Source organism: Hyperolius riggenbachi, chromosome 3, assembly GCF_040937935.1.
Source record: "Hyperolius riggenbachi isolate aHypRig1 chromosome 3, aHypRig1.pri, whole genome shotgun sequence".
Classification (NCBI taxonomy): domain Eukaryota; kingdom Metazoa; phylum Chordata; class Amphibia; order Anura; family Hyperoliidae; genus Hyperolius; species Hyperolius riggenbachi.
The window spans coordinates 487,008,639-487,036,183 of record NC_090648.1 but is presented as its reverse complement, the minus strand read 5'-3'; the positions used below and the strand labels follow the sequence as shown (position 1 = coordinate 487,036,183).

Below are 27,545 nucleotides of genomic sequence, written 5' to 3'. Positions count from 1 at the left end.
TCACGACTCCACCATAAGAAAGAGACTGGGCAAAAAACGGCCTGCATGGCAGATATCCAAGGCGCAAACCACTTTAAAGCAAAAAAAAACATTAAGGCTCGTCTCAGTTTTGCTAAAAAACATCTCAATGATTGCCAAGACTTTTGGGAAAATACCTTGTGGACCGACGAGACAAAAGTTGAACTTTTTGGAAGGTGCGTGTCCCGTTACATCTGGCGTAGAAGTAACACAGCATTTCAGCAAAAGAACATCATACCAACAGTAAAATTTGTTGGTGGTAGTGTGATGGTCTGGGGTTGGTTTGCTGCTTCAGGACCTGGAAGGCTTGCTGTGATAGTTGGAACCATGAATTCTACCGTCTACCAAAAAATCCTGAAGGAGAATGTCCGGCCATCTGTTCGTCAACTCAAGTTGAAGCGATCTTGGGTGCTGCAGCAGGACAATGACCCAAAACACAACAGCAAATCCACCTGAATGACTGAAGAAAAACAAAATGAAGACTTTGGAGTGGCCTAGTCAAAGTCCTGACCTGAATCCTATTGAGATGTTGTGGCATGACCTTAAAACGGCGGTTCATGCAAGAAAACCCTCAAATAAAGCTGAATTACAACAATTCTGCAAAGATGAGTGGGCCAAAATTCCTCCAGAGCGCTGTAAAAGACTTGTTGCAAGTTATCGCACGCGCTTGATTGCAGTTATTGCTGCTAAGGGTGGCCCAACCAGTTATTAGGATCAGGGGGCAATTTCTTTTTCACACAGGGCCATGTAGGTTTTGAGGTTTTTTTTCTCACTAAATAATAAAAACCATCATTTAAAACTGCATTTTGTGTTCAATTATGTTATCTTTGACTAATAGTTAACGGTTTTTGATGAGCAGAAACATTTAACTGTGACAAACATGCAAAAGAATAAGAAATCAGGAAGGGGGCAAATAGTTTTTCACACCACTGTATGTGCATATCATTTCTTTAGCTGACCAATCACTTTGATTGACTCTACCGAACTGTTACCTCCACCATGTCTGATGGATCAACTTTCGACTGAGCTTGAAAAAGGTGACTGGACATGTTGGAAAGCATGGCTGTGGAGTCGGAGTTTGAGTTCGAGCAATTTTGGGTACCTGGAGTTGGAGTCGGTGGTTGCTTAAACTGAGGAGTCGGAGTTGGATGATTTTTGTACCTACTCCACAGCTCTGTTGGAAAGTGTGAAGGAGTGGAGAGGGAAAGCGTGAAGGAGTGGAGAAGGAAAGTGTGAAGGAGTGGAGAGGGAAAGCGTGAAGGAGTGGAGAAGGAAAGTGTGAAGGAGTGGAGAGAGAAAGCCTGAAGGAGTGGAGAGGGAAAGCATGAAGGAGTGGAGAGGGAAAGCATGAAGGAGTGGAGAAGGAAAGTGTGAAGGAGTGAAGAAGGAAAGCGTGAAGGAGTGGAGAAGGAAAGCGTGAAGGAGTGAAGAAGGAAAGCGTGAAGGAGTGAAGAAGGAAAGCGTGAAGGAGTGGAGAAGGAAAGTGTGAAGGAGTGGAGAAGGAAAGTGTGAAGGAGTGGAGAAGGAAAGTGTGAAGGAGTGGAGAAGGAAAGTGTGAAGGAGTGAAGAAGGAAAGCGTGAAGGAGTGGAGAAGGAAAGTGTGAAAGAGTGGAGAAGGAAAGTGTGAAGGAGTGAAGAAGGAAAGCGTGAAGGAGTGGAGAAGGAAAGTGTGAAGGAGTGAAGAAGGAAAGTGTGAAGGAGTGGAGAGGGAAAGCTTAAAGGTGTGGAGAGGGAAAGTAAGAAGGAGTGGAGAGGGAAAGTAAGAAGGAGTGGAGAGGGAAAGCGTGTAGGAGAGAAGAGGAAAAGCGTGAAGGAGTGAAGAGGGAAAGGGTGAAGGAGTAGTGTGGGAAAGCGTGAGGGAGTAGAGAGGAAAAGCGTGGAGGAGTGGAGAGGAAAAGAGTGGAGGTGTGGAGATGGAAAGCGTGGAGGAGTGGAGAGAAAAAGCGCGGAGGAGTGGAGAGGAAATGAGTGAAGGAGTAGTGTGGGAAAGCGTGAGGGAGTAGAGAGGAAAAGCGTGGAGGAGTGGAGATGGAAAGCGTGGAGGAGTGGAGATGGAAAGTGTGGAGGAGTGGAGATGGAAAGCGTGGAGGAGAGGAGAGGAAAAGCGTGGAGGAGTGGAGATGGAAAGCGCGGAGGAGTGGAGATGGAAAGTGTGGAGGAGTGGAGATGGAAAGCGTGGAGGAGAGGAGAGGAAAAGCGTGGAGGAGTGGAGATGGAAAGCGTGGAGGAGTGGAGATGGAAAGTGTGGAGGAGTGGAGATGGAAAGCGTGGAGGAGAGGAGAGGAAAAGCGTGGAGGAGTGGAGATGGAAAGCGTGGAGGAGTGGAGATGGAAAGTGTGGAGGAGTGGAGATGGAAAGCGTGGAGGAGTGGAGAGGAAAAGCGTGGAGGCAGGGGCGTAGCAATAGGGGTTGCAGAGGTAGCGGCCGCATCGGGGCCCCGAAGGGCTCTCCCTCAACTACAATATTAGCTCTCTATTGGTCCTGTGCTCATAATAATCACTTCTATAGAAACTTTGAATAGTGGTAATCATTAACAAACTGTTCCCCATCCCCTTCTTGCACCTCTAACGATGTAGTTGCCATTTTTTGGTGCATCATATCAATTATGTATAGAGTGCTAGGGGGGCCCCATTGTAAAACTTGCAGTGGGGCCCACAGCTCCTTAGCTACGCCACTGCGTGGAGGAGTTTAGAGGAAAAGCGCGGAGGAGTGGAGAGGAAAAGCGTGGAGGAGTGGAGAAGAAACGGGTGAAGGAGTAGTGTGGGAAAGCGTGAGGGAGTAGAGAGGAAAAGCGTGGAGGTGTGGAGAGGAAAAGCGTGGAGGAGTGGAGATGGAAAGCGTGGAGGAGTGGAGATGGAAAGTGTGGAGGAGTGGAGATGGAAAGCGTGGAGGAGAGGAGAGGAAAAGCGTGGAGGAGTGGAGAGGAAAAGCGTGGAGGAGTGGCGAGGGATAACTGGCCTTATAGACTTCACTAGCAGTTTGACAACTTCTTAAAGTGGATTCGAGATGAAAAACTATAACAAGTAACTTGTCAATATAACTTATCTAAAGTTTAGATAGTTTACACAGCAAATCTAGCTGCAAACAGCTTCAACAGTATATGATTATTTCTTCCTGTGATACAAAGAGAGCAGCCATATTCTGCTTGTCATTATTACACAGGCAAGCTGCTCTGCATCTCCTCCCCTCAGCCTGTGAAAACTCCACTCCCCTCTCCTCCTCCCCTCTGCCTCTGAAATCTCTGGCTGGTAACGCCTCCTCCTCCTTCCCAGACTGAGCTCCCATGAGCACTTGCTATATGGGACTCGGAATGCGGTGGGCAAGGCTTGTTTAGTTTATAGGGAATTAGAGTATTAAAACAAAACAAAAAAAAAAAAAAAGTATTTGGCTTGAGGAATGCCTTTTTTTTGCCAAGGAGTACGGGAATTAGTTACAGGAAAGCTGCTTAGGCCTCACACACCACATTCCTCACTGCACCCTGCTGCTCAGCACACTCCTCTCTGCACTCTACTGCTCAGGCCTCACACAAAACCATCCTCTCTGCATCCTGCTGCTCAGGCCTCATGGCTCACACTCCTCTCTGCACTCTGCTGCTCAGGTCTGGATAGTTTAGCGCAGTGTTAATATGTAGTTTCAGTGTTACTTTAAAGCAAGACACCCTTTTCTATATAATTCGGCACCATCTGCCCTCCCAACTCGTTTATTTTCTGATGACTCAACGGCATTCCTAGACTTTCAATCACACGTCACGGAATCTCCCATGAATGGTCCGGAAAAACCACAGCTTTCACCCCTACCGGTCACCTTCCCAGCATGCACCATTCCTGAAACCCCCGAGGTGGAGAGAGCTGTGAAAATAAACAATGACAACAAAACATCATTGTCAGGCCACCCTGCGCCGCTTACCTCACCTCCTCTCCTCTCTCCCATAAAGCCGCCATTCTGCCGGCCTTCTCCCTAGTAAATGGCTTGTGGTAACGCGCTCACGGTTTATGGGGCTTCATTTGCCAGTGAATAATACGCAGGTTTATATATAGGCTTCCACAGATGGACTGCTCTGTTTGTTATTCACAGCGCAGGATGGTAAGTGGGGAAGAGCAATAAAGTTACCCCGACTCATAACACTCCATAGTAGCATTACTCCCGGCTGGTCTGAAGGGCTGTAGAGTGGGCTCTCTGCCCCCAATTCACTGCTAACTAATGTTCTGGCCCTTGATTTGTACAGCCTTCTATTGTCCCCTGCTGTTGCCCCTGTTATACTTATTCCCTCTATTACCTCCTAACAGAATAAGGCCCTCTATTACCCCCAGTTATAGTAGTGCCCTTTGTTTCCCCAAGTTATAGGAGTGCCCGCTGTTGCCCCTAGTTATATTAGGGCCCTCTGTTGCCCCCAGTTATAGTGGGGCCCTCTGTTGCCCCCAGTTATAGTAGTGCCATCTGTTTCCTCCATTTATATTAGGGCCCTCTGTCGCCCCAGTTCTAGTAGTGCCCTCTGTTGCCCCCAGTTATTATTATTACTTAGTATAGCGCCGACATCTTCCTCAGCGCTGTACATAGTATATATTGTCTTGTCAATAACTGTCCCTCAGAGGAGCTCACAATCTAGTCCCTTCCATAATCATATGTCCTATGTGTATGTATCGTGTAGTGTATGTGTTGTAGTCTAGGGTCAATTTTTTTTAGGGGTAAGCCAATTAACTTATCTGTATGTTTTTGGGATGCGAGAGGAAACCGGAGTGCCCGGAGGAAACCCACACAGACATGGGGAGAACATACAAACTCCTTGCGGATGTTGACCTGGCTGGGATTCGAACCGGGGAACCAGCGCTGCAAGGCGAAAGCGCTAACCACTATACCACCGTGCTGCCCAGTTGTAATAGTGCCCTCTTTTGCCCCCAGTTATAGTAGGGCCCTCTGTCGCCCCCAGTTATATTGGGGCCCTCTGTTGCTCCCAGTTATAGTAGTGCCATCTGTTACCTCCAGTTATATTGGGGCCCTCTGTTGCCTCCAGTTCTAGTAGTGCCCTCTGTTGCCCCCAGTTGTAATAGTGCCCTCTTTTGCTCCCAGTTATAGTAGTGCCCTCTGATAGAATAATGCCATCTGCTATAGTAGTGCCCTCCATTGCTAGAGATGCTATTTCCAGTTTACACGAAAATTTCCTGCAAGTTGTAAGCAATAGGAGAAATCCCAGCTGCATCTAGTGCTAAGCGGTGTACTCTCCAAACCTTTACGTTGTAAGCAGTTTGGAACTGGGCCAATCAAAATTGGCAGGAAGTTTATTTGATTGGCCAACTCTCCAAGCTGCATATAATTTGCATTAAAACTGCATGCAAGCTGGAATTATCAGCATCTCATTGGCTATCTCTATTCATCGCAGCCGCCAGACCTCTTGGCGGTTTATGAAGGAGGCTCAGTAATGGCAGCTTCCGTATCCTTCTCAGCTCAGGTTTCTCTTAAATGCGGATAACGAAAGTAGTCCAAAGACAGCAGATCTTAATTCATGGATTAGGAGCAGCGCTAAGTTTCCTCCAAATTCCACAGTCTTATCTGGTGAACGCTGAGCGCAGACCAGTGTCAACAACAGACCTGGACGGAGCTGAGCCCCTCGCAGAACGGTTTCCAAAAAACACACGCCGAAAATATCAGAACACAGCTCGGGACAGAATGCTCCGAAATCCTCCAAAATTAAAAATGCATGTCACAAGAATGGCAGTTAGACTGACTTTTGCTAAAGACCTCCACAAATGGGCCTCCCCAGGCTCTAGAACCACTTCCTGGTGTTCAGAACAAGCCCATCCGGCTCTATAACCACTTTCTGGTGTTCAGAACGGGCCACTCGGGCTCTAGAACCACTTCCTGGTGCTCAGAATAAGCCACTCGGGCTCTAGAACCACTTCCTGGTGCTCAGAACAGGCCACTCGGGCTCTAGAACCACTTCCTGGTGTACAGAATGGGCCGCTTGGTCTCTATAACCACTTCCTGGTGCTCAGAATAGGCCACTCGGGCTCTATAACCACTTCCTGGTACTCAGAACGGGCCACTCGGGCTCTATAACCACTTCCTGGTGCACAGAATGGGCCCCTTGGTCTCTATAACCACTTCCTGGTGCTCAGAATGAGCCCCTTTAGCTCTATAACCACTTCCTGGTGCTCAGAATGGGCCCCTCAGGCTCTGTAACCACTTCCTGGTGCTCAGAATGGGCCCCTCAGGCTTTGTATCCACTTCCTGGTGCTCAGAATGAGCCCCTTTAGCTCTATAACCACTTCCTGGTGCTCAGAATGGGCCCCTCAGGCTCTGTAACCACTTCCTGGTGCTCAGAATTGGCCCCTCAGGCTCTGTAACCACTTCCTGGTGTTCAGAATGGGCCCCTTTAGCTCTATAACCACTTCCTGGTGCTCAGAATGGGCCCCTCAGGCTCTGTAACCACTTCCTGATGCTCAGAATGGGCCCCTCAGGCTCTGTAACCACTTCCTGGTGCTCAGAACAGACCATTCAGAAATATGATATATAAAAATTGAGCATCCTTTCAAATTGAATTTCAGTATTGAAATGTGTGTCTGTGAATCCCCCTTCCCAGAGGGAGATGGTACATTGATAAATATTAGGAGACCAGGACTGTTCTCAGCAGCAATGAGGCAGTTAACCTCTAGCAGCGCTGCTGGTCTGGGAATATTGTAGTATTACATGTAGCAGGCAGCGCCCCTATTATTATCCGCTTACCAGAGTACATGTAATCCTCTCCCCTCCCAGTCACTGATCCGCACTACAGCCTTACACTACAGCCTCACACTGTGGCTTCACACTACAGGCCTCACACTACAACCCTGTGCTACAGCCTCACACTACAGGCCCACACAACAGCATCACACCAACAGCCCCACATTATAGCCTCACACTACAGCCCCACACAACAGGTCCACACTCCAGCCTCCCACTACAGGCCTGCACTACAGCCTCACACTACAAGCCCACACAACAGCATCACACTACAAGCCCATACCAACAGCCACACATTATAGCCTTACACTACAGGTCCACATTACAACCCTGCACAACAGCCTCACACTACAGGCCCACACAACAGCATCATTCACAATACAGGCCCACACTACAGCCTCACACTACAACCCTACACTACAGGCCCACACTACAGCCTCACACTACAACCCTACACTACAGCCTCACACTACAGGCTTGCACTACAGCCTCACACTACAAGCCCACACAACAGCATCACAATACAGGCCCACACTACAAGCCCATACCAACAGCCACACATTATAGCCTTACACTACAGGTCCACATTACAACCCTGCACAACAGCCCCACACTACAGGCCCACACAACAGCATCATTCACAATACAGGCCCACACTACAACCCTACACTACAGGCCCACACTACAGCCTCACACTACAACCCTACACTACAGGCCCACACTACAGCCTCACACTACAACCCTACACTACAGCCTCACACTACAGGCCTGCACTACAGCCTCACACTACAAGCCCACACAACAGCATCACAATACAGGCCCACACTACAAACCCATACCAAGAGCCACACATTATATCCTTACACTACAGGTCCACATTACAACCCTGCACAACAGCCTCACACTACAGGCCCAAACAACAGCTTCATTCACAATGCAGGCCCACACTACAGCCTCACACTACAACCCTACACTACAGGCCCACACTACAGCCTCACACTACAACCCTACACTACAGGCCCACACTACAGCCTCACACTACAACCCTACACTACAGCCTCACACTACAGGCCTGCACTACAGCCTCACACTACAAGCCCACACAACAGCATCACAATACAGGCCCACACTACAAGCCCATACCAACAGCCACACATTATAGCCTTACACTACAGGTCCACATTACAACCCTGCACAACAGCCTCACACTACAGGCCCACACAACAGCATCATTCACAATACAGGCCCACACTACAGCCTCACACTACAAGCCTGCACTACAGCCTCACACTACAGTTACACACTACAGCCTCACACTCAGGCCCGCACTACAACCCCACGCAACAATCCCACACTACAGGCCTTCACTACAGCCTAACACTGCAGGCCCGCACTATAGCCTCACACTACAGATTCACACTAAAGCTCAGCTCTACAGCCCCACACTACAGCCTCACATTACAGGCCCACACTACAACCCTGCACTACAGCTTCAAACTACTTGCTCACACTACAGCTTCATACTAAAGCCCTGCATTAAAGTATCACACTGCAGGTCCGCACTGCAACTTTGCACTACAGCCTCACACTACAGCCCAAAACTGTACCTTCACATTACAGACTCACACAACTGCCTTACACCACAGCTCCATACTACAGACTCACACAACAGCCCCACACTACAGACTCACACAACAGCCTTACACCACAGCCTCACACTTAGGCCCACACTAAATCCCTGCACTACAGCCCCACATTACAGCTTCATACTAAAGCCCTGCACTACAGCCCGACACTATGGCCTCACACTGCAGGCTCACACTACAGCTTCATACTAAAGCCCTACACTACAACCTCACACTACGGTCCCACACTACAACCCTGCATGACAGCCCCACACTACAACCCTGCATGACAGCCCCACACTACAGCCTCACCCTATGGATTCACCCTACAGCCTTACACTACAACACCACACTACAAGCCTGCACTAAGGCCTCACACTACAGCCTAACTCTACAGGCCCATACTACAGCCTCACACTACAGTGCCACACCAACTTGACCACACCAACAGCCTCGCTCTACAGCCCCACAACAACAGCACCACGCTACAGCCTCGCACTACAGCCCCACACCAACAGCACCACACTATAGCCTCACACTACAGGCCCACGCTACAGCCTCACCCTGTGGTCTCTCACACTACAGGCCCGAACTACAGCATCACACTACGGTATCACAATACAGGCCCACAATATGACCTCACAATAAAGCCTTGCACTACAGCCTCACATTACAGCCTCAACCTACAGCCTCACACTACAACCCAACACTTCATACTAAAGCCCTGCACTACAGCTCCACACTACAGCCTTACCCTATGGCCTATACTACAGGCCTGCACTACAGCCTTACCCTATGGCCTCATACTACAGGCCGGCACTACAGCTTTACCCTGTGGCCTATACTACAGGCCTGCACTACAGCCTTACCCTATGGCCTATACTACAGGCCTGCACTACAGCCTTACCCTATGGCCTCATACTACAGGCCCGCACTACAGCCTTACCCTATGGCCTCATACTACAGGCCCGCACTACAGCCTTACACTATGGCCTCTCACTACAGGCCCACATTACAGCCTTACCATATGGCCTCATACTACAGGCTCGCACTACAGCCTTACACTATGGCCTCATACTACAGGCCCACACTACAGCCTTACACTATGGCCTCATGCTACAACCTCACACTACTGCCCAACACTGTTAATTGACACTACAGCCCTGCACTACAGCCTCACACTACAGCCCAATACTGTAACTTCACACTACAGCCCCGTACTACAGCTTCACACTACAGCACCACACTACTACCTCATACTACAGGCCCACATTATGAAGCAGTGAAGCAGTTATGTAGGGATGGGTGCTATGGGAGGGAGATGTGGCCCAGGGGTAGTGTCAAGAAAACGGGGAGGAGTTTGTGAAGCAAGGAGAAGAATGGCAATTTTTGGTTAAGCAAGGGAGGTTTTAAAGAGAAAGATTTGTGTTTTGTCTTTGAAAATTCAGCCTTGCTTTTGAATTTTAAGAAATTAACGCGTACATTAAAAAAGGGCGCCGGGAAAAAAGGGCGCAGGGTTTTAACGATAAGCATGAATAACGTTTAAAAAAAAATTGTGCTATATTTCGTTTAAAAATAATGTTTTATAAAGTTATAAATCATTAAATAAATGTGTATGAAATCGGCAATTGTAAAAACGTTAATCTTCCCTGTTTAAAAAGTCAAATGTATAATAACGTTTTATAAAAGATTAATAAGAATTTTACTAAAACTATACCTAACCCTACTCTCACACAGAACCCTCCCTGTACCTACCCCTAACCCCTAGACCCCCCTGGTGGTGCCTAAACCTAAGACCCCCCTGTTGGTGCCTAAACCTAAGACCCCCCTGGTGGTGCCTAAACCTAAGACCCCCCTGGTGGTGCCCAAACCTAAGACCCCCCTGGTGGTGCCTAAACCTAAGACCCCCCTGGTGGTGCCTAAACCTAATACCCCTCCTGGTGGTGCCTAAACCTAAGACCCCCCTGGTGGTGCCTAAACCTAAGACCCCCCTGTGATAAGCATTAATAATGTTTTAAAAAAATATTGTGCTGTTTTTTGTTTAAAAATAATGTTTTAAAAAATATTGTACTGTTTTTCGTTTAAAAATAATGTTTAAAAAATTATAAATCATTAAATAATGTGAAATCATGAGAAGCAGTTATAAAACATTAAAAATCTCCGGGCGCCGCATGTAAAACGTTATTTTTCTCTGGCGCCCTTTTTTCCTGTTGGGCGCCCATTAAACAATATTTATTATGGGAGTGAATGGCGGCGCCCTTTTTGTCCACCTGCCTCATGCGCCCAAATTTCCTGCTTCCAAAATTAACAGGAAGTTGAGGAACTAGTACACCCCGGCAGCCAACCAGCAGCCAGTTTCCATGGCAGTCACAGAACGGATTCTGGAATATAAGGGACGCTTTTGATCACCATGTTTTGGGTGTCGTCGTCTCGGAACTGACTGAGTTGAGAACTTTCTGTAAACTTAGGACTTTCTGTAAATTAATAGCACTTTCCTATAAATACTCATTTCCTGTTTTCTGTAAACATGTAGGTTACTCAACACTTTTCAGCCGCTTAACGTTTCCTTTCAGTCACTGCAATCAGCACAATGGACGACCTCACTGACTGGCCTACGATCACTCTATGTGTCCCGAAGCTGTTACCGCCCGTGTTTTCGATAAAGTATTTGGGGCCTGCCGTTATTATTATTATTTAGTATTTATATAGCACTGACATCTAAAGCAGCGCTGTACAGAGTATATATAGTCTTGTCGCTTAACTGTCCCTCCACAATCTAAACCCTACCACAGTCATATGTCTATGTATGTATTGTGTAGTGCATGTATCAATTTCTAGGGCCAATTTAAAGGAATACTGTAGGGGGGTCGGGGGAAAAAGAGTTGAACTTACCCGGGGCTTCTAATGGTCCCCCACAGACATGCTGTGCCCGTGCAGCCACTCACCGATGCTCCAGCCCCACCTCCGGTTCACTTCTGGAATTTCAGACTTTGAAGTCTGAAAACCACTGCGCCTGCATTGCCGTGTCCTCGCTCCTGCTGTTGTCACCAGAAGCATACTGCGCAGGCACAGACCATACTGGCCCTGCGCAGTACGCTTCTGGTGACATCAGCGGGAGCGAGGACCCGGCAACGCAGGCGCAGTGGTTTTCAGACTTTAAAGTCTGAAATTCCAGAAGTGAACCGGAGGCGGGGCTGGAGCATCGGTGAGTGGCTGCGTGGTCTCAGGATGTCTGCGGGGGACCATTAGAAGCTCCGGGTAAGTTCAACTCATTTTCCCCTGACCCCCCTACAGTGTTCCTTTAAGGGAAAGCCAATTAACTTATCTGTATGGCTTTGGGATGTGGGAGGAAACAGGAGTGCCCGGAGGAAACCCACACAGACACGGGGAGAACATACAAACTCCTTGCAGATGTTGACCTGGCTGGGATTCGAACCGGGGACCCAGCGCTGCAAGGCGAAATCACTAACCACTACGCCACCGTGCTGCCCTATATGTTCAGTACTGTCCCTATCCATACATATATACTGCCCGTTCAACCCACCACCAATGTGATCTAATTTCTCCCTACTCTAAATTGGAGTCTCAAAGAGTAATTAAATTTTCAAACCCAAAATGGGAACTTTGTTGATTTTTGTAATAATTTGGAATAGACAGATCTGATTACAAAATGAGGGATGCACATTCAGACTCTGCATTAAATTATATGTTTGATCGAAAATCGTTATTTCCAATCAGAACTCGGGAAAGGGATTTCTGTGGAAATATGGCATCTTGCTAATTTTAGCCCAGTTACAGAACTCAGAAGTATTTGGCCAATTAGAGAATGCAAAAAAATACACCCCCCCCCCCCCCAAAAAAAAAAAAAACTCAGAAAACGGAAATTGGATTTCTGCAGAAATAACGCAAAATTACCGCAACTTTTTAGCCCAATTACAGAACTCTGAACCATTGGACCAATCAGAGAAAGTAGAGTCAACTCAGAAGTCTGATCGGCCAATCAGAGAATGCAAAAAATTACCAAAAAAAGGACCCCTCAGAAATCAGAATCGGGAAATCCAGAGAATTAGTAATCGTGGCATTGGCAGAAATCGGAATTTCCATGGAATCGGACGTTAGAATTTCCACCCACCCCTATTACAAATCATAGAACCTTCCTGTTATGTGTGTATAGCAGCCATTAGAGAAAGGCCATTGTTTTCTCTGACAGATGTGGATGGCGCAGGCTGGAGCAGTACGTGATCTGATCTCCCATTGTTTTCTATTGTATCGAGCATTGCAAAGCTGTCTGTGGAGGCAGTAAAAATCGATATTTCATTAGGTGTCAGAGATTTACTAAACCACTGGTGAAGGTGCCCTTGATGGTACACTGCTACTAGGAATTGTTATTCCTAGTGAACAAACCATTCGTAATGGAAAAGGTATATTTATTCATGCACAATAGACAACCCGTTTCATGGGTCGTGGCCAACTTCCTCAGGTCAGTACAAGTGGCTGCCAAACTTAAAATTCACACTCATGACCAAATGTTTTGCAGGCACCTGGATTGACCTGAGAAAGCGGGCTAACACCCATGAAACGGTTTGTCTATTGTACATGAATAAATATATATTTTCCATTACTAATGGAAAACACACACACCTTCCCGCCCAACACCGTCTCTCCACACAGTAGCACAGCGGAGCAATAATCACCTGCTCCAGCAATGTGTCTCTTCTGTTCTTCCTGGCAGCCGCCCGCTCTGTTCTTCCACACCTTCTTCCGATCACGTGACATGCATTGGGAGACAGAGGTACGCAGCATAGAGTGTGTGGCTGTCAGGAAGATCAGAGGAGACCTGAAGCAGCACTGGAGCAGGGAAATAATAAACTGCTCCACCGTGCTACTCAGCAGAAGGGGGGGGAGCAGCAGCCAAGGCCCCCACCCCGCCCAGTCACTATAGTTACGCCACTTTGTTTGAGACTGTTCAATGAATCTTAATACACTATTTGGCCCGCGACTTATGCTACGTACACACATGCGACAACGATCGTCCGTTGAGGACGACGAACGAACTTTTAATTGATAAAAGAACGACCTAAGTAAAGTTAGTTTTAAAAGGTGTGTAACGATCTGATCGTTAGAACGAACGTTACATCACGTAAAGCAACTATTGCGCCTGCGCATAAAAATGAGAAGTTTCACGGAGAAATTGGGAAATGCGCATGTCAAGCCTAGTACGAACGACCGTTTCCAACGATGTACTACTTTTGCAAACGATCGTCGTTGGTTAAAATCCGCCGAGACAGAACTTTCTTTTGTAGCGATTTGGCTCGTTCGTCGTTTGCCTTAATAGTCGGTGGTTCGTTTTTTGTAACGATCGTCGTTGGTAAAGATCGGGGAACGATCGTTACAAACGACTATAGTCGCATGTGTGTACGCACCTTTAGGCTATGGTTTAGATTTTGGCCCCATACGTGATTGAGTTTGATACCCCTGTGTTATAGTAAACAGAATGAATAAACAGTAAACACAATCTTTACGTAGCCCCCCCCCCCCTTCTAATACATGGATGAGGTAATATAGAACAAGCTATATATGGTCTCATAAATCATGGTCTCATGGTGTATGGCCTGCATTCCCAAATGGACCGCAAAGCCGCTAGGCACCAGAATGGGCTGAAGAATGCAAAACCTACAGACCCAGTGCAGGAAAGGGAGCAGTGTAGTTACAGTACCAAGCCCCCACATATCAGCTGTCAACAAATACATAAGTGCAAAAATGCATAATTGGCCCTAGACTATGATGGACACTATGACAATGGTAGGACTAGATTGTGAGCTCCTCTAAGGACAGTTAGTGACTTGACTATGTACTATGTAAAGTGCTGCAGAAGATGTCTGTGCTATAAAAATACATCATAATAATATGATTAGATTATAAGCTCCTCTGAGGTCAGTCAGTGACATGACTATGTACCCTATAAAGTGCTGCAGAAGATGTCAGTGCCATATGAATACATAATAATAATAATAATAATATGGTAGAACATTACACTATGACTATGGTAGGGATTAGATTGTGAGCTCCTCCGAGGACAGTCAGTGACATGACTATGTACCCTATAAAGTGCTGCAGCAGATGTCAGTGCTATATGAATACATAATAATAATATGGTAGGCAATTAGACTATGACTATGGTAGGATTAGATTGTGAGCTCCTCCGAGGACAGTCAGTGACATGGCTTTGTACTCTGTAATGTGCTGCAGAAGATGTGTCAGTGCTATATAAATACATAATAATAAAATGGTAGGCAATTAGACTATGACTATGGTAGGATTAGATTGTGAGCTCCTCCGAGGACAGTCAGTGACATGACTATGTACTCTGTAATGTGCTGCAGAAGATGTCAGTGCTATATAAATACATAATAATAATAATAATATGGTAGAACATTACACTATGACTATGGTAGGGATTAGATTGTGAGCTCCTCTGAGGACAGCCAGTGACATGACTATGTACTCTGTAAAGTGCTGCAGAAGATGTCAGTGCTATAAAATACATAATAATAATATGGTTAGATTATGAGCTCCTCTAAAGACAATCAGTGACATGACTGTGTACTCTGTAAAGTGCTGCAGAAGATGTCAATGCTACATAAATACTAAATAATAATAATAGACAGTCGAGAAACGTAATCGAGCGCGGTCGGCAAACACACATCTAACCTTTGATGCGATTGCTTTTTACGTTGAACATGAAAACACGCCGTCCATGTGAACAGGACTTTAGCACTATCCAGCGCACACCTAAGCAGCGCTGGGAATTTTGGAAAGTGTCGCTCTCTGCCCCGTCTACAAGGCTGAGGCTGGAAACAAAGGCCAGGTTGGAGCCAGAACAGTTGCAAAGAGAATGAGAAAGTTAATGACTCACTTGGAGAGAGCGTTGAGGCTGTGCTGCCTGCTGTACGATCTGCTGATCATGTTTGCCTGTGTAGAAGTCACTATTTCTTCCAAATACTCATCCACAGCGTGCAGAGGGCCAGTGTCATCCTCCAGCACTGGGCAATGGGGGGCGCTCTGTACTCCTAGACAGCTGCCTGTACCTGTGCCATGCCCAGCAGTCTGCCAGGCTGACTGTGACCCACCAAGCCTCACCATCACATGATTCCAGGAGAGTTCAGTGAACAACTCCCCCCTTCCCTCTGTCCTCTCTCTACCGTAATCTCTCTAGTATAGGCTCCTTGTTCTTTGTCTCCCAAATCCACATACATTCTTCCCACCCCCCTGATAAAGCAGGAATGCGAATGCCAGGCTGACATCAGCAGGGAAAAAATCACTCTGGGATATTTTAGGGTTTTGCTGTGGGCAAAGTAAGTCAAGAAGAATTTAAGGATTTTTTTTAAGTGTTTTTTTTGGGTAGGTAGGAATGTATGAGAACCTAATCTCAATTAAGTCCCAGTTTAAGTACATTTCTTTTATAGGCATTTAATAAAGCATAATTTAAAATTATGTTTGTTTTTTTAAATTTTGCAAAAAAATGCATTTTTTGCAAAATTGTAAATCTCAGAGCCGCATCATCCACAAGGCAACTTAGGCAAGTGCCTAGGACCCGGAGAGCGTCTAGGGGCCTGGTTGAGGCTAGCCCCCACCAAATCTTGCCAAGGTCATGATCCATCGCTGTTACGGCTGTTATAGATTCTCAGCAGATTCGTAATGCCTGCTCACTGCCCTCCCTGCCTTGTTCACATTGCGTTCGGCTCGCGTGTCCGTCCGCAGTGGGCTTTTTTTGGGCGTTTTTTAAAGCGTTTTCCATCGATTTTCTGCACGTTCGCTCATTTTTGTGGGCGTTTTTGTAAGCGCTTTTGTATAGCGCGTCCGTCTTTTGATCCGGAAAAAAATCTGGAATAAATACAATGTAATTTTTTTTTTAAACGCTCACGCAATAGCTTGCCAAAGCGATTTTGTGAGCGGTTTGCGTTTTTCCTATACCTTCCATTGAGACAAATCGTTTCAAAAATGGCCCAAGCACCGCTTAGAAAAGCGGATTGCAAACGAACTGCTCTGATATAAACTCTCTCATAGAGAATCATTGCACAAGTGCTTTCATGGCGATTTTGAAAACCGCCCGCGCTTAAAGAGACTCCGTAACAAAAATTGCATCCTGTTTTTTATCATCCTACAAGTTCAAAAAGCTATTCTAATGTGTTCTGGCTTACTGCAGCACGTTCTACTATCACCATCTCTGTAATAAATCAACTTATCTCTCTCTTGTCAGACTTGTCAGGCCTGTGTCTGGAAGGCTGCCAAGTTCTTCAGTGTTGTGGTTCTGCTATGAACTCCCCCATCCAGGCCCCTCTCTGCATACTGCCTGTGTGATATTTAGATTAGTGCAGCTTCTCTCTGTTCTATTATCTTTTACAAGCTGGATAAAGCCTCCTCTGAGCTGGCTGGGCTTTCACATACTGAGGAATTACATACAGGCACAGCTGTCTGCACTCTGCAGGAAGAAACAGCCTGACACTTCAGTGGAAGATAGCTGCAGGGGGAAAGAAACACACAAATGATCTCTTGAGATTCGAAAGGATGGCTGTATACAGCCTGCTTGTGTATGGATGTATTTTCTATGTGTGGACATACTGTACATCAACCTACTTCCTGTTTTGGTGGCCATTTTGTTTGTTTATAAACAAACTTTTTAAAACTGTTTTTAACCACTTTTAATGCGGCGAGGAGCGGCGAAATTGTGACAGAGGTTAATAGGAGATGTCCCCTAACGCACTGGTATGTTTACTTTTGTGCGATTTTAACAATACAGATGCTCTTTAAAATTTAACAAAAACGCCTCTAATGTGAACAAGGCCTCAGAGAGACTGACAGCTGTGATAGGCTATCTGTAAGCAGGGAGGTGTGGCTTGAGCTGGTGATGGTCAATGGGATGCTAATAAATACAATGTTAATGTAATAAATATATATGCTGTGCGTTATATAGTGACAGTATCTAGCTGGCTGGGTTCTGTAGCTTCTTTCTGCTAGCAGGTTTTCTGAGCCACCTCCTCCCAGTAGTGCAGAGAGATAATAGCCCTAGTTCAGGTTTGTGTTTGTTTTTATGCATATTATGTGGAATATATTATTATCTGCGCTGCACTAAAATTCATGCTTTTCCCAGAATCCATTTCTGCAATATTCATTTTTTTATTATTACCTACCTGGCTAGATAAGCGTGCAATGCTGACTTCCTGTGCTAACGCCAGATACAGCTTGGCTGGATTAAACAGCAGTAAAACTCCTCCCTCTTATTCCATCATCACCCTCTAATCCCATCTTCACCCACAGGAGGTAGTCAGGGAGGAGCTGGGAGGTGAAACTCCACCCACAGGAGGGAGCAGACAGAGGAAGTGGGTGGGGTTGAGTGGGAGGGGTTGAGCACTATACTTTGTGCACAGATCTGTGGGTCATGTGACTGACTCCAAAGGGAATTCCTCTGGTTGTATCAAATCTATGTAAGTAAAAACTCCCTGTTCACCAATTTGAAACTAGAGATTTGCCTCTTTGTGGTCAGCACTGCAACTCAGCAGCTTCATCATCTTTCTGCCCATTTCCTTTTTGTTCAATCTGCAATAAAGCATTTAACTTCTCCCCCCACCATCATCGCCCCCTCCCCCAGTGTGTTTCTAAAAGCCACATGTAGCTTTCACTACCCTGCCCTGAGACATCAACTATATATTTATTTGTATTACTGGATAGAACATCCAGAAATACAAATACATACATAGTTTGTTAGATTGAAGAAAGTTTTGAGTGTCTCATGTATCTATGCTCGCCACTATTAGTTTTTTTTACTATGCACAGCGCTACAGATGTTGGCGCTATATAAATTTAAAAATAGTAATAGCCTCTCTGTTATTCAGTTTAATCCTTTTATAAAGACACTGCAGAGGGTGAGTGTTGGATTGGTTAAATGCTTTTTGCACTCAAGGCATGGAAAAAGGGCAGGGAGATAACACTCCGATGAGCTGTTGTGCTGGCCACAGTGAGTTATATGGGTGGAATCAGGTGATCCGCTGTCTCTTTCTAGTCCCTCCATGTCTAGCTCATGTAGGTGATGGGGGGGCTGGGAAGTTTGGGCCACTGTCTCTCTAATAAAATTGTTGTCCCTTCCTAACTCCTCCTTGACCAGCTCATATAGGTGATGGAGACCACTGCCTCTTCAATAGGACTGAGCTGGAAATGGAGCAACAGGAGCCAGCCAGCGAGGTACTTTCAATATAATTATTGCAAAATGTACAGGTGTGCGATATTGTAATCTTTACCCATTTCTATTGCATGTCAATTGTGCTATCCTGCTCTTTAAAAATTAGGAGGTAGAACGAGAACTTTAAAGGACACCCGAGGTGAGAGACAAAACTTACCTGGGGCTCCTTCCTGCGCCCCCGGCCCCCCTCCCTCGATGTTACAGCAGCAAAAAAAGTGAGCACATCTGTCTATATAAACAGGAGGAAGGGGAGCAAATCTGGCTATATAAATAGAAGGAGGGAGGCAAATGTGGCTATATATACTGTATATAGGAGGAAGGGGGGGGGGGTCACATTTGGCTATATAAAAAGGGCATATCTGTCTATCTATGGAGGCACATGTGGCTATCTAAACAGCATTTAGCCATCTGTCTCCACCCCTAACCATGTCCATTTTGTCCCCGGGCGCTGAAAACCATAACTACGCCTCTGGAAGCTGCAATATTTATTTCCTTTTAAAGGAATACTGTAGGGGGTCGGGGGAAAATGAGTTGAACTTACCCGGGGCTTCTAATGGTCCCCCGCAGGCATCCTGTGCCCGTGCAGCCACTCACCGATGCTCTGGCCCCGTCTCCAGTTCACTTCTGGAATTTCAGACTTTAAAGTCTGAAAACCACTGCACCTGGGTTGCCGTGTCCTCGCTTCCCCTGATGTCACCAGGAGCGCATAGCGCAGGCACAGACCATACTGGGCTTGTGCTATACACTCCTGGTGACATCAGTGGGAGCGATGACACGGCAACGCAGGAGCAGTAGTTTTCAGACTTTAAAGTCTGAAATTCCAGAAGTGAACTGGAGGCGGGGCCGGAGCATTGGGGAGTGGCTGCACAGGCACAGGATGTCTGCGGGGGGGGGGGGGGGGGGGGACCATTAGACGCTCCGGGTAAGTTCAACTCATTTTCCCCCGACCCCCCTACAGTATTCCTTTAAGCAATACCAGTTGCCTGGCTATTCTGCTGATCCTTTGCCTCTAATACTTTTAGGCTGGGTTCACAGTTGTCAGTTGCATTACACACGCCTAAAAATGTGTGTAAACTACAATGGAGACTGGACAAAGCCTGCTTGCAGCGAGTTAGAATAAAGCAATCAGTTACTGTGAACAGGCCCATAGAATTGTATGGGCAGGAAGGTGACAAGCAGAATTACTCTGCAAAGCAACTGATCACTGTGATCAGGGCCTTAGCCATAGACCCTGAACAAGCATGCAGCAGATCAGGTGTTTCTGACATTCTTGTCAGATCTGACAAGATTAGCTGTATGCTTGTTTCTGGTGTTATTCAGACATTACTGCAGCCAAATAGATCAGCAGGGATGCCAGGGAACTGGTATTTTTTTTAACAGGAAATAAATACGGCAGCCTCCATATTCTTCTCACTTCAGTTGTCCTTTAAAGCGGACCTTAACTCAGAACTTCCTCTCCGCTCTAAAAGATACACAACAGCATAATATTTTTTTAAGAAAAACATTTCTTTGTTACAGCTGATACAAATCCTGCAATAAATCTGCAGTGTGTCCCCTTCCTGCTTTCATGGAAGCAGACATATTATTAATATCCTGTGTTTACAAATTAGCTGCTCTCCTGAGGCAGCCAGCTGACACAGCTGAGAGATTAAATTACAGCTGTGATAAGTCACAGATGAGGGGGCATTACACAGGCTAAACTCTCTAAATACATACAGGGTGCATTTCTCTATGGTTTCCTTTTGTCCTGTGCAAGAGTTCAGCTCCACTTTAAAGGGAACCAGAGACGAAGGCTAGATGAAAAATAAAAAAAAAAGATGTTATACATACCTGGGGCTTCCTCCAGCTCCATAAGCCTGGATCGCTCCCACGCCGCCGTCCTCCGCTGCCTCTGTCCGCCGGTACCGGGTCCCGTTACTTCCGCCAGACACGACCAGTTGTACGGAGAGAGCTAACTGCGCTTGCGTCGGCTGGCCAAAAATACAGGACCCGGTACTGGCGGACAGAGGAAGCGGAGGACGGCGGCGTGGGAGCGATCCAGGCTTATGTGGCTGGAGGAAGCCCCAGGTATGTATAAATTTAGTATTATCTCATCTCTGGTCCTCTTTAAAGGAGAAACAAAAAAGAAAACCAAAAGGACATGTCTAATGGAGACCATTAAGGAACGATCTAGATTCTCGCAATAAACAAACGAGGCGTCTTCTCCGCAGGAGTAACTTGTCATTCAAACGCAGGCCTTTTAAGTACACAAAAGGGGGAATATTTGTATAGAGAGTGATAGAAAGCGCCGGTGTTCCGACGTGATAACCTACACGTCGAATTTGCCTACATCCACTATCAAACGTATACCAGGAGGGTTAGGGGTTAGGGTTGGGGGAGGGGAAGGGATAGTAAAAGTCTATGGGATGTAGGTTAGTTCGACGTGTAGGATAAAGTGTTGGAGCACCGGTCACGCTCGGCTTAGTGGCTGGCCTTGTGGAAGGGGGGCATTTCCTGCCCGCCTATAGAGAGTCACAGGGAGGAATGCAGGCGTGTGAGTGAGGACTTAATGCACCATTGTGGCTTCTACACGGGTTTCCTGATCTAACATTACCGACACAATGCAATTTATGTAACACTCCCTACACTGAGGAGCAATGAGGCCTTTCTGCGAGTCACAGGAGCACCACCGCCATAGCTACAGACCTCGGGATCCCGATGTGGAATTTGGACCCGCCCCCCCTACATTAAATAATGCCCCCACCCCAGTATGGTAGCAAGATGTGCCCCACTCCTTCACCCCACCCCCGCAGCCAGGTATTGGTGCACTAGTATAGGTAGCCAGTAATAGGTGCCCCCAGTATAGGTAGCCAGGAATAGGTGCATACAGTATAGATAGCCAGGAATAGGTGCCCCAGTATAGATAGCCAGGAATAGGTGCCCCAGTATAGGTAGCCAGGAATAGGTGCATACAGTATAGATAGCCAGGAATAGGTGCCCCAGTATAGATAGCCAGTAATAGGTGCCCCAGTATAGGTAGCCAGGAATAGGTGCATCCAGTATAGATAGCCAGGAATAGGTGCCCCATTATAGATAGCCAGTAATAGGTGCCCCCAGTATAGGTAGCCAGGAATAGGTGCATCCAGTATAAATAGCCAGATGTAGGTGTCCCCAGTATAGGTAGCCAGCTATAGGTGCTCCCAGTATAGGTAGCCAGCTATAGGTGCCCCCAGTATAGGTAGCCAGGAATAGGTGCATCCAGTATAGATAGCCAGATGTAGATGCCCCCAGTATAGGTAGCCAGCTATAGGTGCCCGCAGTAGAGGTAGCCAGCTATAGGTGCCCCCAGTATAGGTAGCCAGCTATAGGTGCCCGCAGTAGAGGTAGCCAGCTATAGATGCCCCCAGTAGAGGTAGCCAGCTATAGGTGCCCCCAGTAGAGGTAGCCAGCTATAGGTGCCCCCAGTAGAGGTAGCCAGCTATAGGTGCCCCCAGTAGAGGTAGCCAGCTATAGGTGCCCCCAGTATAGGTAGCCAGGAATAGGTGCCCCAGTATAGGTAGCCAGGAATAGGTGCATCCAGTGTAGATAGCCAGATGTAGATGCCCCCAGTATAGGTAGCCAGCTATAGGTGCCCGCAGTAGAGGTAGCCAGCTATAGGTGCCCCCAGTAGAGGTAGCCAGCTATAGGTGCCCCCAGTAGAGGTAGCCAGCTATAGGTGCCCCCAGTAGAGGTAGCCAGCTATAGGTGCCCCCAGTATAGGTAGCCAGGAATAGGTGCCCCAGTACAGGTAGCCAGCTATAGGTGCCCCCAGTATAGGTAGCCAGCTATAGGTGCCCCCAGTATAGGTAGCCAGGAATAGGTGCATCCAGTATAGATAGCCAGATGTAGATGCCCCCAGTATAGGTAGCCAGCTATAGGTGCCCGCAGTAGAGGTAGCCAGCTATAGGTGCCCGCAGTAGAGGTAGCCAGCTATAGGTGCCCCCAGTAGAGGTAGCCAGCTATAGGTGCCCCCCAGTAGAGGTAGCCAGCTATAGGTGCCCCCAGTAGAGGTAGCCAGCTATAGGTGCCCCCAGTAGAGGTAGCCAGCTATAGGTGCCCCCAGTATAGGTAGCCAGGAATAGGTGCCCCAGTACAGGTAGCCAGCTATAGGTGCCCCCAGTATAGGTAGCCAGCTATAGGTTCCCCAGTACAGGTAGCCAGGTTTAGGTGCCCCCAGTATTGGTAGTCAGGTATAGGCACCCCCAGTATAGGTAACCATCTATAGGTGCCCCCAGTATAGGTAGCCATCTATAGGTGCCCCCAGTATAGGTAGCCAGCTATAGGTGCTCCCAGTATAGATAGCCAGGTATAGGTGCCCCCAGTATAAGTAGCCAGGAATAGGCAGTGGGGGGCGCATCGGCGGGGGGGGGTAATCAGATACTTGGTTGGGTTCCATGTGACACATACTTACTCCTTCCTGTTCCTGCGTTCCAACTTACAGTAACAGAGACAGGAAGTAGGTAGTACATGCAGCGCTGAATCCTGGCAATGTGAGTATCTGATTGCCCCCTCAGCCGTTGCTCGTGCGTCCTCTGCTGCGCCCCCTTCCCCCACGTGGCACCAGGGCCCCAGTCGCACAGATGACCGCTGTGACCATGACACCTACACCACTGGGGAGCGCAATGTGCGGCTTCCACGCCATCTCATCATCTGCAACTACCATCACTGCTAACAAGAAATAGTCATTTCCGACCATCCTGTGCCCTCCTGCTAAATGGAGGTGGTAAAACTGGTCAATGATTGGCCAATCAAAATTGTAAATGTGTACCAGGCTGTAAGTTCGTTTCCAGTTATCCCTAGAAAAAGCTAAGCCTTGCAGAATAAAATCAGCGCACGTCTTGCTTTGAGAACATAATTACGGCGCCCAGAACAAAGGGCCATTCAGTCCGTGTGAAAGTGGATGACAATCAATAACCTTCCAAAATACGCTCGCTATTGCTCTTGTACGGACGCCTGAAAGCAGATACACCGGCTGGTCCTGTGTAAACCGAGACCGACTTCCGCATGATGTTTGTACAGCGCGCAAAACGCCGCAAAGGAAAACGTGTGCCTATCATTTAATGAAAACAGGGAGCGATTTAATAATATCAAGAGAAAAGACACGATAAGCTGGACGTATCTGCAACACGATTGCTGAGTTCAGTTTAAAGAGGAACTGTAGTTAAAATAACACAATGAATAAAATTGCTTATTGTTTACAATATCCATTTATAGGTTATTTAGTCAGTCAGTGTTGGCCTATTGTAAAATCTTTCCTCTCTCGGATTTACATTCTAAAATGTATCACTGGTGGCGCCATCTTTAGTTCTGCCAGGTGATCTGTATGGAATGTTTGTTACTGACAGTTCTATGCACAGAGGGAGATAGGGCCCTTTTCCACTAGCTGCGTTTTTGCCAAAAACGCAAAACGCATGCGTTTGCTTATTCTAAAGTGCAGCCTGTTTAAAATAATAATCTTGGGTGGTCTTTTCCACTGCTGCGTTCCGATTTTTTAAAAAAACGCAAACGCATGTCTGTGCGATTATTATGCGTTTTGCGTTTCAATGTAAAGTATAGGAATGCATGAAAAACGCATGAAATATGCATGAAAAATGCATAGAAATGCGTTTGCTATTGATTGAACCACTAGTATCTATTTTTAAACACTTGCCAATGAGAAAAACGGAACCGCAAACGCATAAAAAATGCGCAAAAAACGCACATCAAAAATAGGTCAAAAACGTTTTGCAGTGGAAAAGGACCCATACTGGTTGCTTGGCAGTTGGAAAAAGCAGTTTTTTCCCACAATGCAATGAGCTTTGCAGACAGGAAACGGTCAGGACCATGGTCATGACATCACACTGTGGGAGGGTTTTCACCACAATATGACTCACACAGACCCCCCTGATGATCTATTTGAGAAAAGGTAAAGATTTCTCCTGGATGAGAGACACACAGTCTCTCCTTGCAGCGTCGTGACCCAGAGGTCACAAAAGTGAAAGTGGGCCAGTGCGGCCCACGGGAGCAGCGGTTTTTCGGCTACCTGATCCACTCAGCCCCGCGGATCAGGTAGCCTACTTTTTTTTTCCATTTTTGAGCCCACCTCGGGCTCTCTTTAAGGTTGCTTTAAATATGTCATTTCATGGATGAAGATAGGGTGTCAGAATGTGGGCTGGGACCCACTGGGGCGATTTTGGCAGCGTTTTGGGATTGCCGACACTCACCAGCAATTCCCAAAAATGCTTTGCCAATGAAAGTGAGTGATGGGGAACCCACTAATGCAATTATGATTACGGGTAATCGCAATCCCAGGACATGCAGCAATTTGAGCGTGTTTACGTTCAATGCTAAGTATAGAAGCGCTGCAAAATCGGTTTCCTTTTTTTTTAAGTTTCTTTTTATTTCAATTTGTGGACATACAATTATATTTAACCCCAAAAACAGTCACCAAAAACAGTCGGGGATAACCAGAAAAACAAACAAACAGAGAACCATTCAGAAGAAGCTTACAATGTGCATAACATATACATCATCTGCAATGTATAAAATATACTCAGCATCTAGATGATAATATTTTGCATCTTACTGGTATTCCTTCTTTTTTACTCAAAATCATATATACAATTGTACATCCCTCCTCTCTCCCCCACCTCCTCCCCCCAGTGATATTCATGAGACAATAAAACCCACTAGACTCTTTATAGCCCCCTATATATTTTTTACTTATTTTTTTAATTTTGTATACACTCATTTAATGGGCGCTATGCAAAGTATTTAGTGTTGTACCCATATAGAGAGAACCTGGTAAGCCTTATCATTTACTCAGTGGCATAGCTAAGGAGCTGTGGGCCCCGATGCAAGTTTTACACTGGGGCCCCCCAAACACTCTATACCTAACAACTGATATGGTGCACCTTAACCTGCCAATGGCAACTACAGAGTCAGAGGTGCAAGAAGGGGGTGGGGAACAGCTTGTTACTGATTACCACTATTCAAAGTATCTATAGAAGTGATCATTATGAGCACAGGAGCAATAGAGAGCTAACACTGAAGTTGAGGGAGGGCCCTTCAGGGCCCCTTTGGCCCAAGGGCCCCAATGCGGTCGCAACCTCTGCAACCCCTGTTGCTACGCCCTTGCATTTACTCTGAAGACAGTGTGTCATGGCTTTTAGTCCATATACCCCAAACCTTCTGGAATTTAGCAGCACATCCCCTGGCTATATATGGCGCTTTATATAAGTGCAATGATGAATGGATTAGATTTTTCCAGTATGCGTTTGTTGGGGGATCATGCTGTTTCCATTGCAGTAAAATGCATTTCCTGTAGTAAAATAATAATAAACCTAGTAACGCTCTCTGTGCTCTAAGCTGACACTTCCCAGAGAAGACCCTTATTTTAGTTAATCGAGAAATGTATGCACATACTTCCTCCTATTGTGATGCTATTGTGATTTGCGGATTCCTCACCACATCTCCAGCACTTGGCATGGTCCGAAGGCTGACATTTTGCGAGCTTAGTAGGTGTCATATAAGCCCTGTGAATTACTGTAATTTTTGGACTATAAGACTCACTGTTTCTCCCCTAAAAGGGCGGAAAAAGTCGCTGCATCTTATAGTCCTAATGCAGGGAGTCCCTGACGTGTGAACGCCCGCCAATACGAACCTTCAACCCGCTGCAATGCCAGGTATTCCCTTTACTGTGTCCATGCAGAGGAGGACACAGGGGATCAAGCGGAGGACACAGGGACACAAAGGGGCATAGAGGAGGACACAAGGGGGACCCAAAGGGGCATGGAGGAGGACACAAAGAGGACAGAGGCGAACACAAGGGGGACAGAGGCGGACACATAAGGGACAGAGAAGGACACAGGGGGACACAAGAGGTACAAAGGGGGCCGCATAATCCACAAGATGCCCCTTCACCATGGATGCACCAGGTTTAGTATATATTTTTTCCCCTGGTTTTTGTCCTCTAAACCCTAGGTGCGTCTTATGGTCAGGAGCGTCTTCTAGTCCGAAAAATACGGTATTTTAAATTGAATTAATTTGTCTTTTGAGGCAATTAAATATTCAAATGGTTTTATGAGAGCATTTTCCCAGTCTTCATCGTCAATGGTAGGAATTATGGCAGAACATGGTTGTTTATAGACAGTAGAGTGGCGTACGAGAGAGAACGGCGCCGGAGACTTGGGCGCAGGACACAGCCAGTATATGACTGATCCTGCTGCCGCACAAGTCCGGGCCGTGTTAATTACTATTCCCCCTCCAGGCCGACATGGATAGTGGGGGAATGAAATAATTCAGGTTCCAGCAATTGCTGGAAGCCGAATTATTGTTTTAAAAGCAACTTCAGGTCCGTCTTCTGACGGCGCTGAAGTTACTCCCTGTGCCTGCGATAGCCGTAGTTCCTATTACGGCCTATGGTGGCGCCGGCTGCGCCCAACTCTCCTGCGCTGCTGCGCCTAAGTCTCCAGCGCTGGATTTACCGTGTTCGGTAGAGTGGGGTGCTGTGAGTAGCAAAATGGCTTTTCAAAGTCATTTTGCAACCCTGTGGGGGGGCCGAGCGAATACAATTGAAATAAACTTTATAATAATCACTCACCAGGTGTCCAGCTTTCCGACTTCCGTCAGTAGCCCCGCCCCCTAAAGGGAGAGGTGACAGCCTGGGGCTTCTCGGATTGGTCCTAGGGAAGCATCCATGACCTCTTCCTTTAGAGGCGGGGCTATGGATGGAAGCCATATGTCTGGCAAGTATAATAAAGTTTATTTTTTTTTTTTAAAAAGTGAATTGCTTATCAGAAGCGCTGTACAGTTTACTGTACAGCGCTTGTAAGCGTCAGGAATCACAAGCTCAATCGCCCTGGGAATCGCTGCTGCACACAGCTCTGAGGTGATTTTAAAGCGCTGCAGCGAATCCAGGGCTCAGGGATGGTCAATAAAATGCCAATAAT

General features: G+C 46.7%; 1 protein-coding gene across 6 annotated transcripts in view; it reads right to left on the bottom strand.

The window, feature by feature from the left end:
- CALD1 (caldesmon 1) overlaps positions 1–27,545 on the bottom strand; it is a 221,039-nt gene that overhangs the window by 63,571 nt on the left and 129,923 nt on the right. Inside the window, exon 1 of one of the 6 annotated variants that reach the window (XR_011030583.1) lies at positions 15,277–15,509. The exons of 3 other annotated variants lie outside the window; for them this stretch is intronic. Coding sequence is in view for 2 of the 3 variants with exons in the window: in XM_068278140.1 (XP_068134241.1) it covers positions 15,277–15,503 (227 nt within the window). In the remaining variant the exon portion in view is untranslated. Of the gene's footprint in view, positions 1–15,276; positions 15,510–27,545 lie in introns of those variants that run through there. 2 more of the 6 variants (XM_068278140.1, XM_068278144.1) reach the window with 2 other exon arrangements.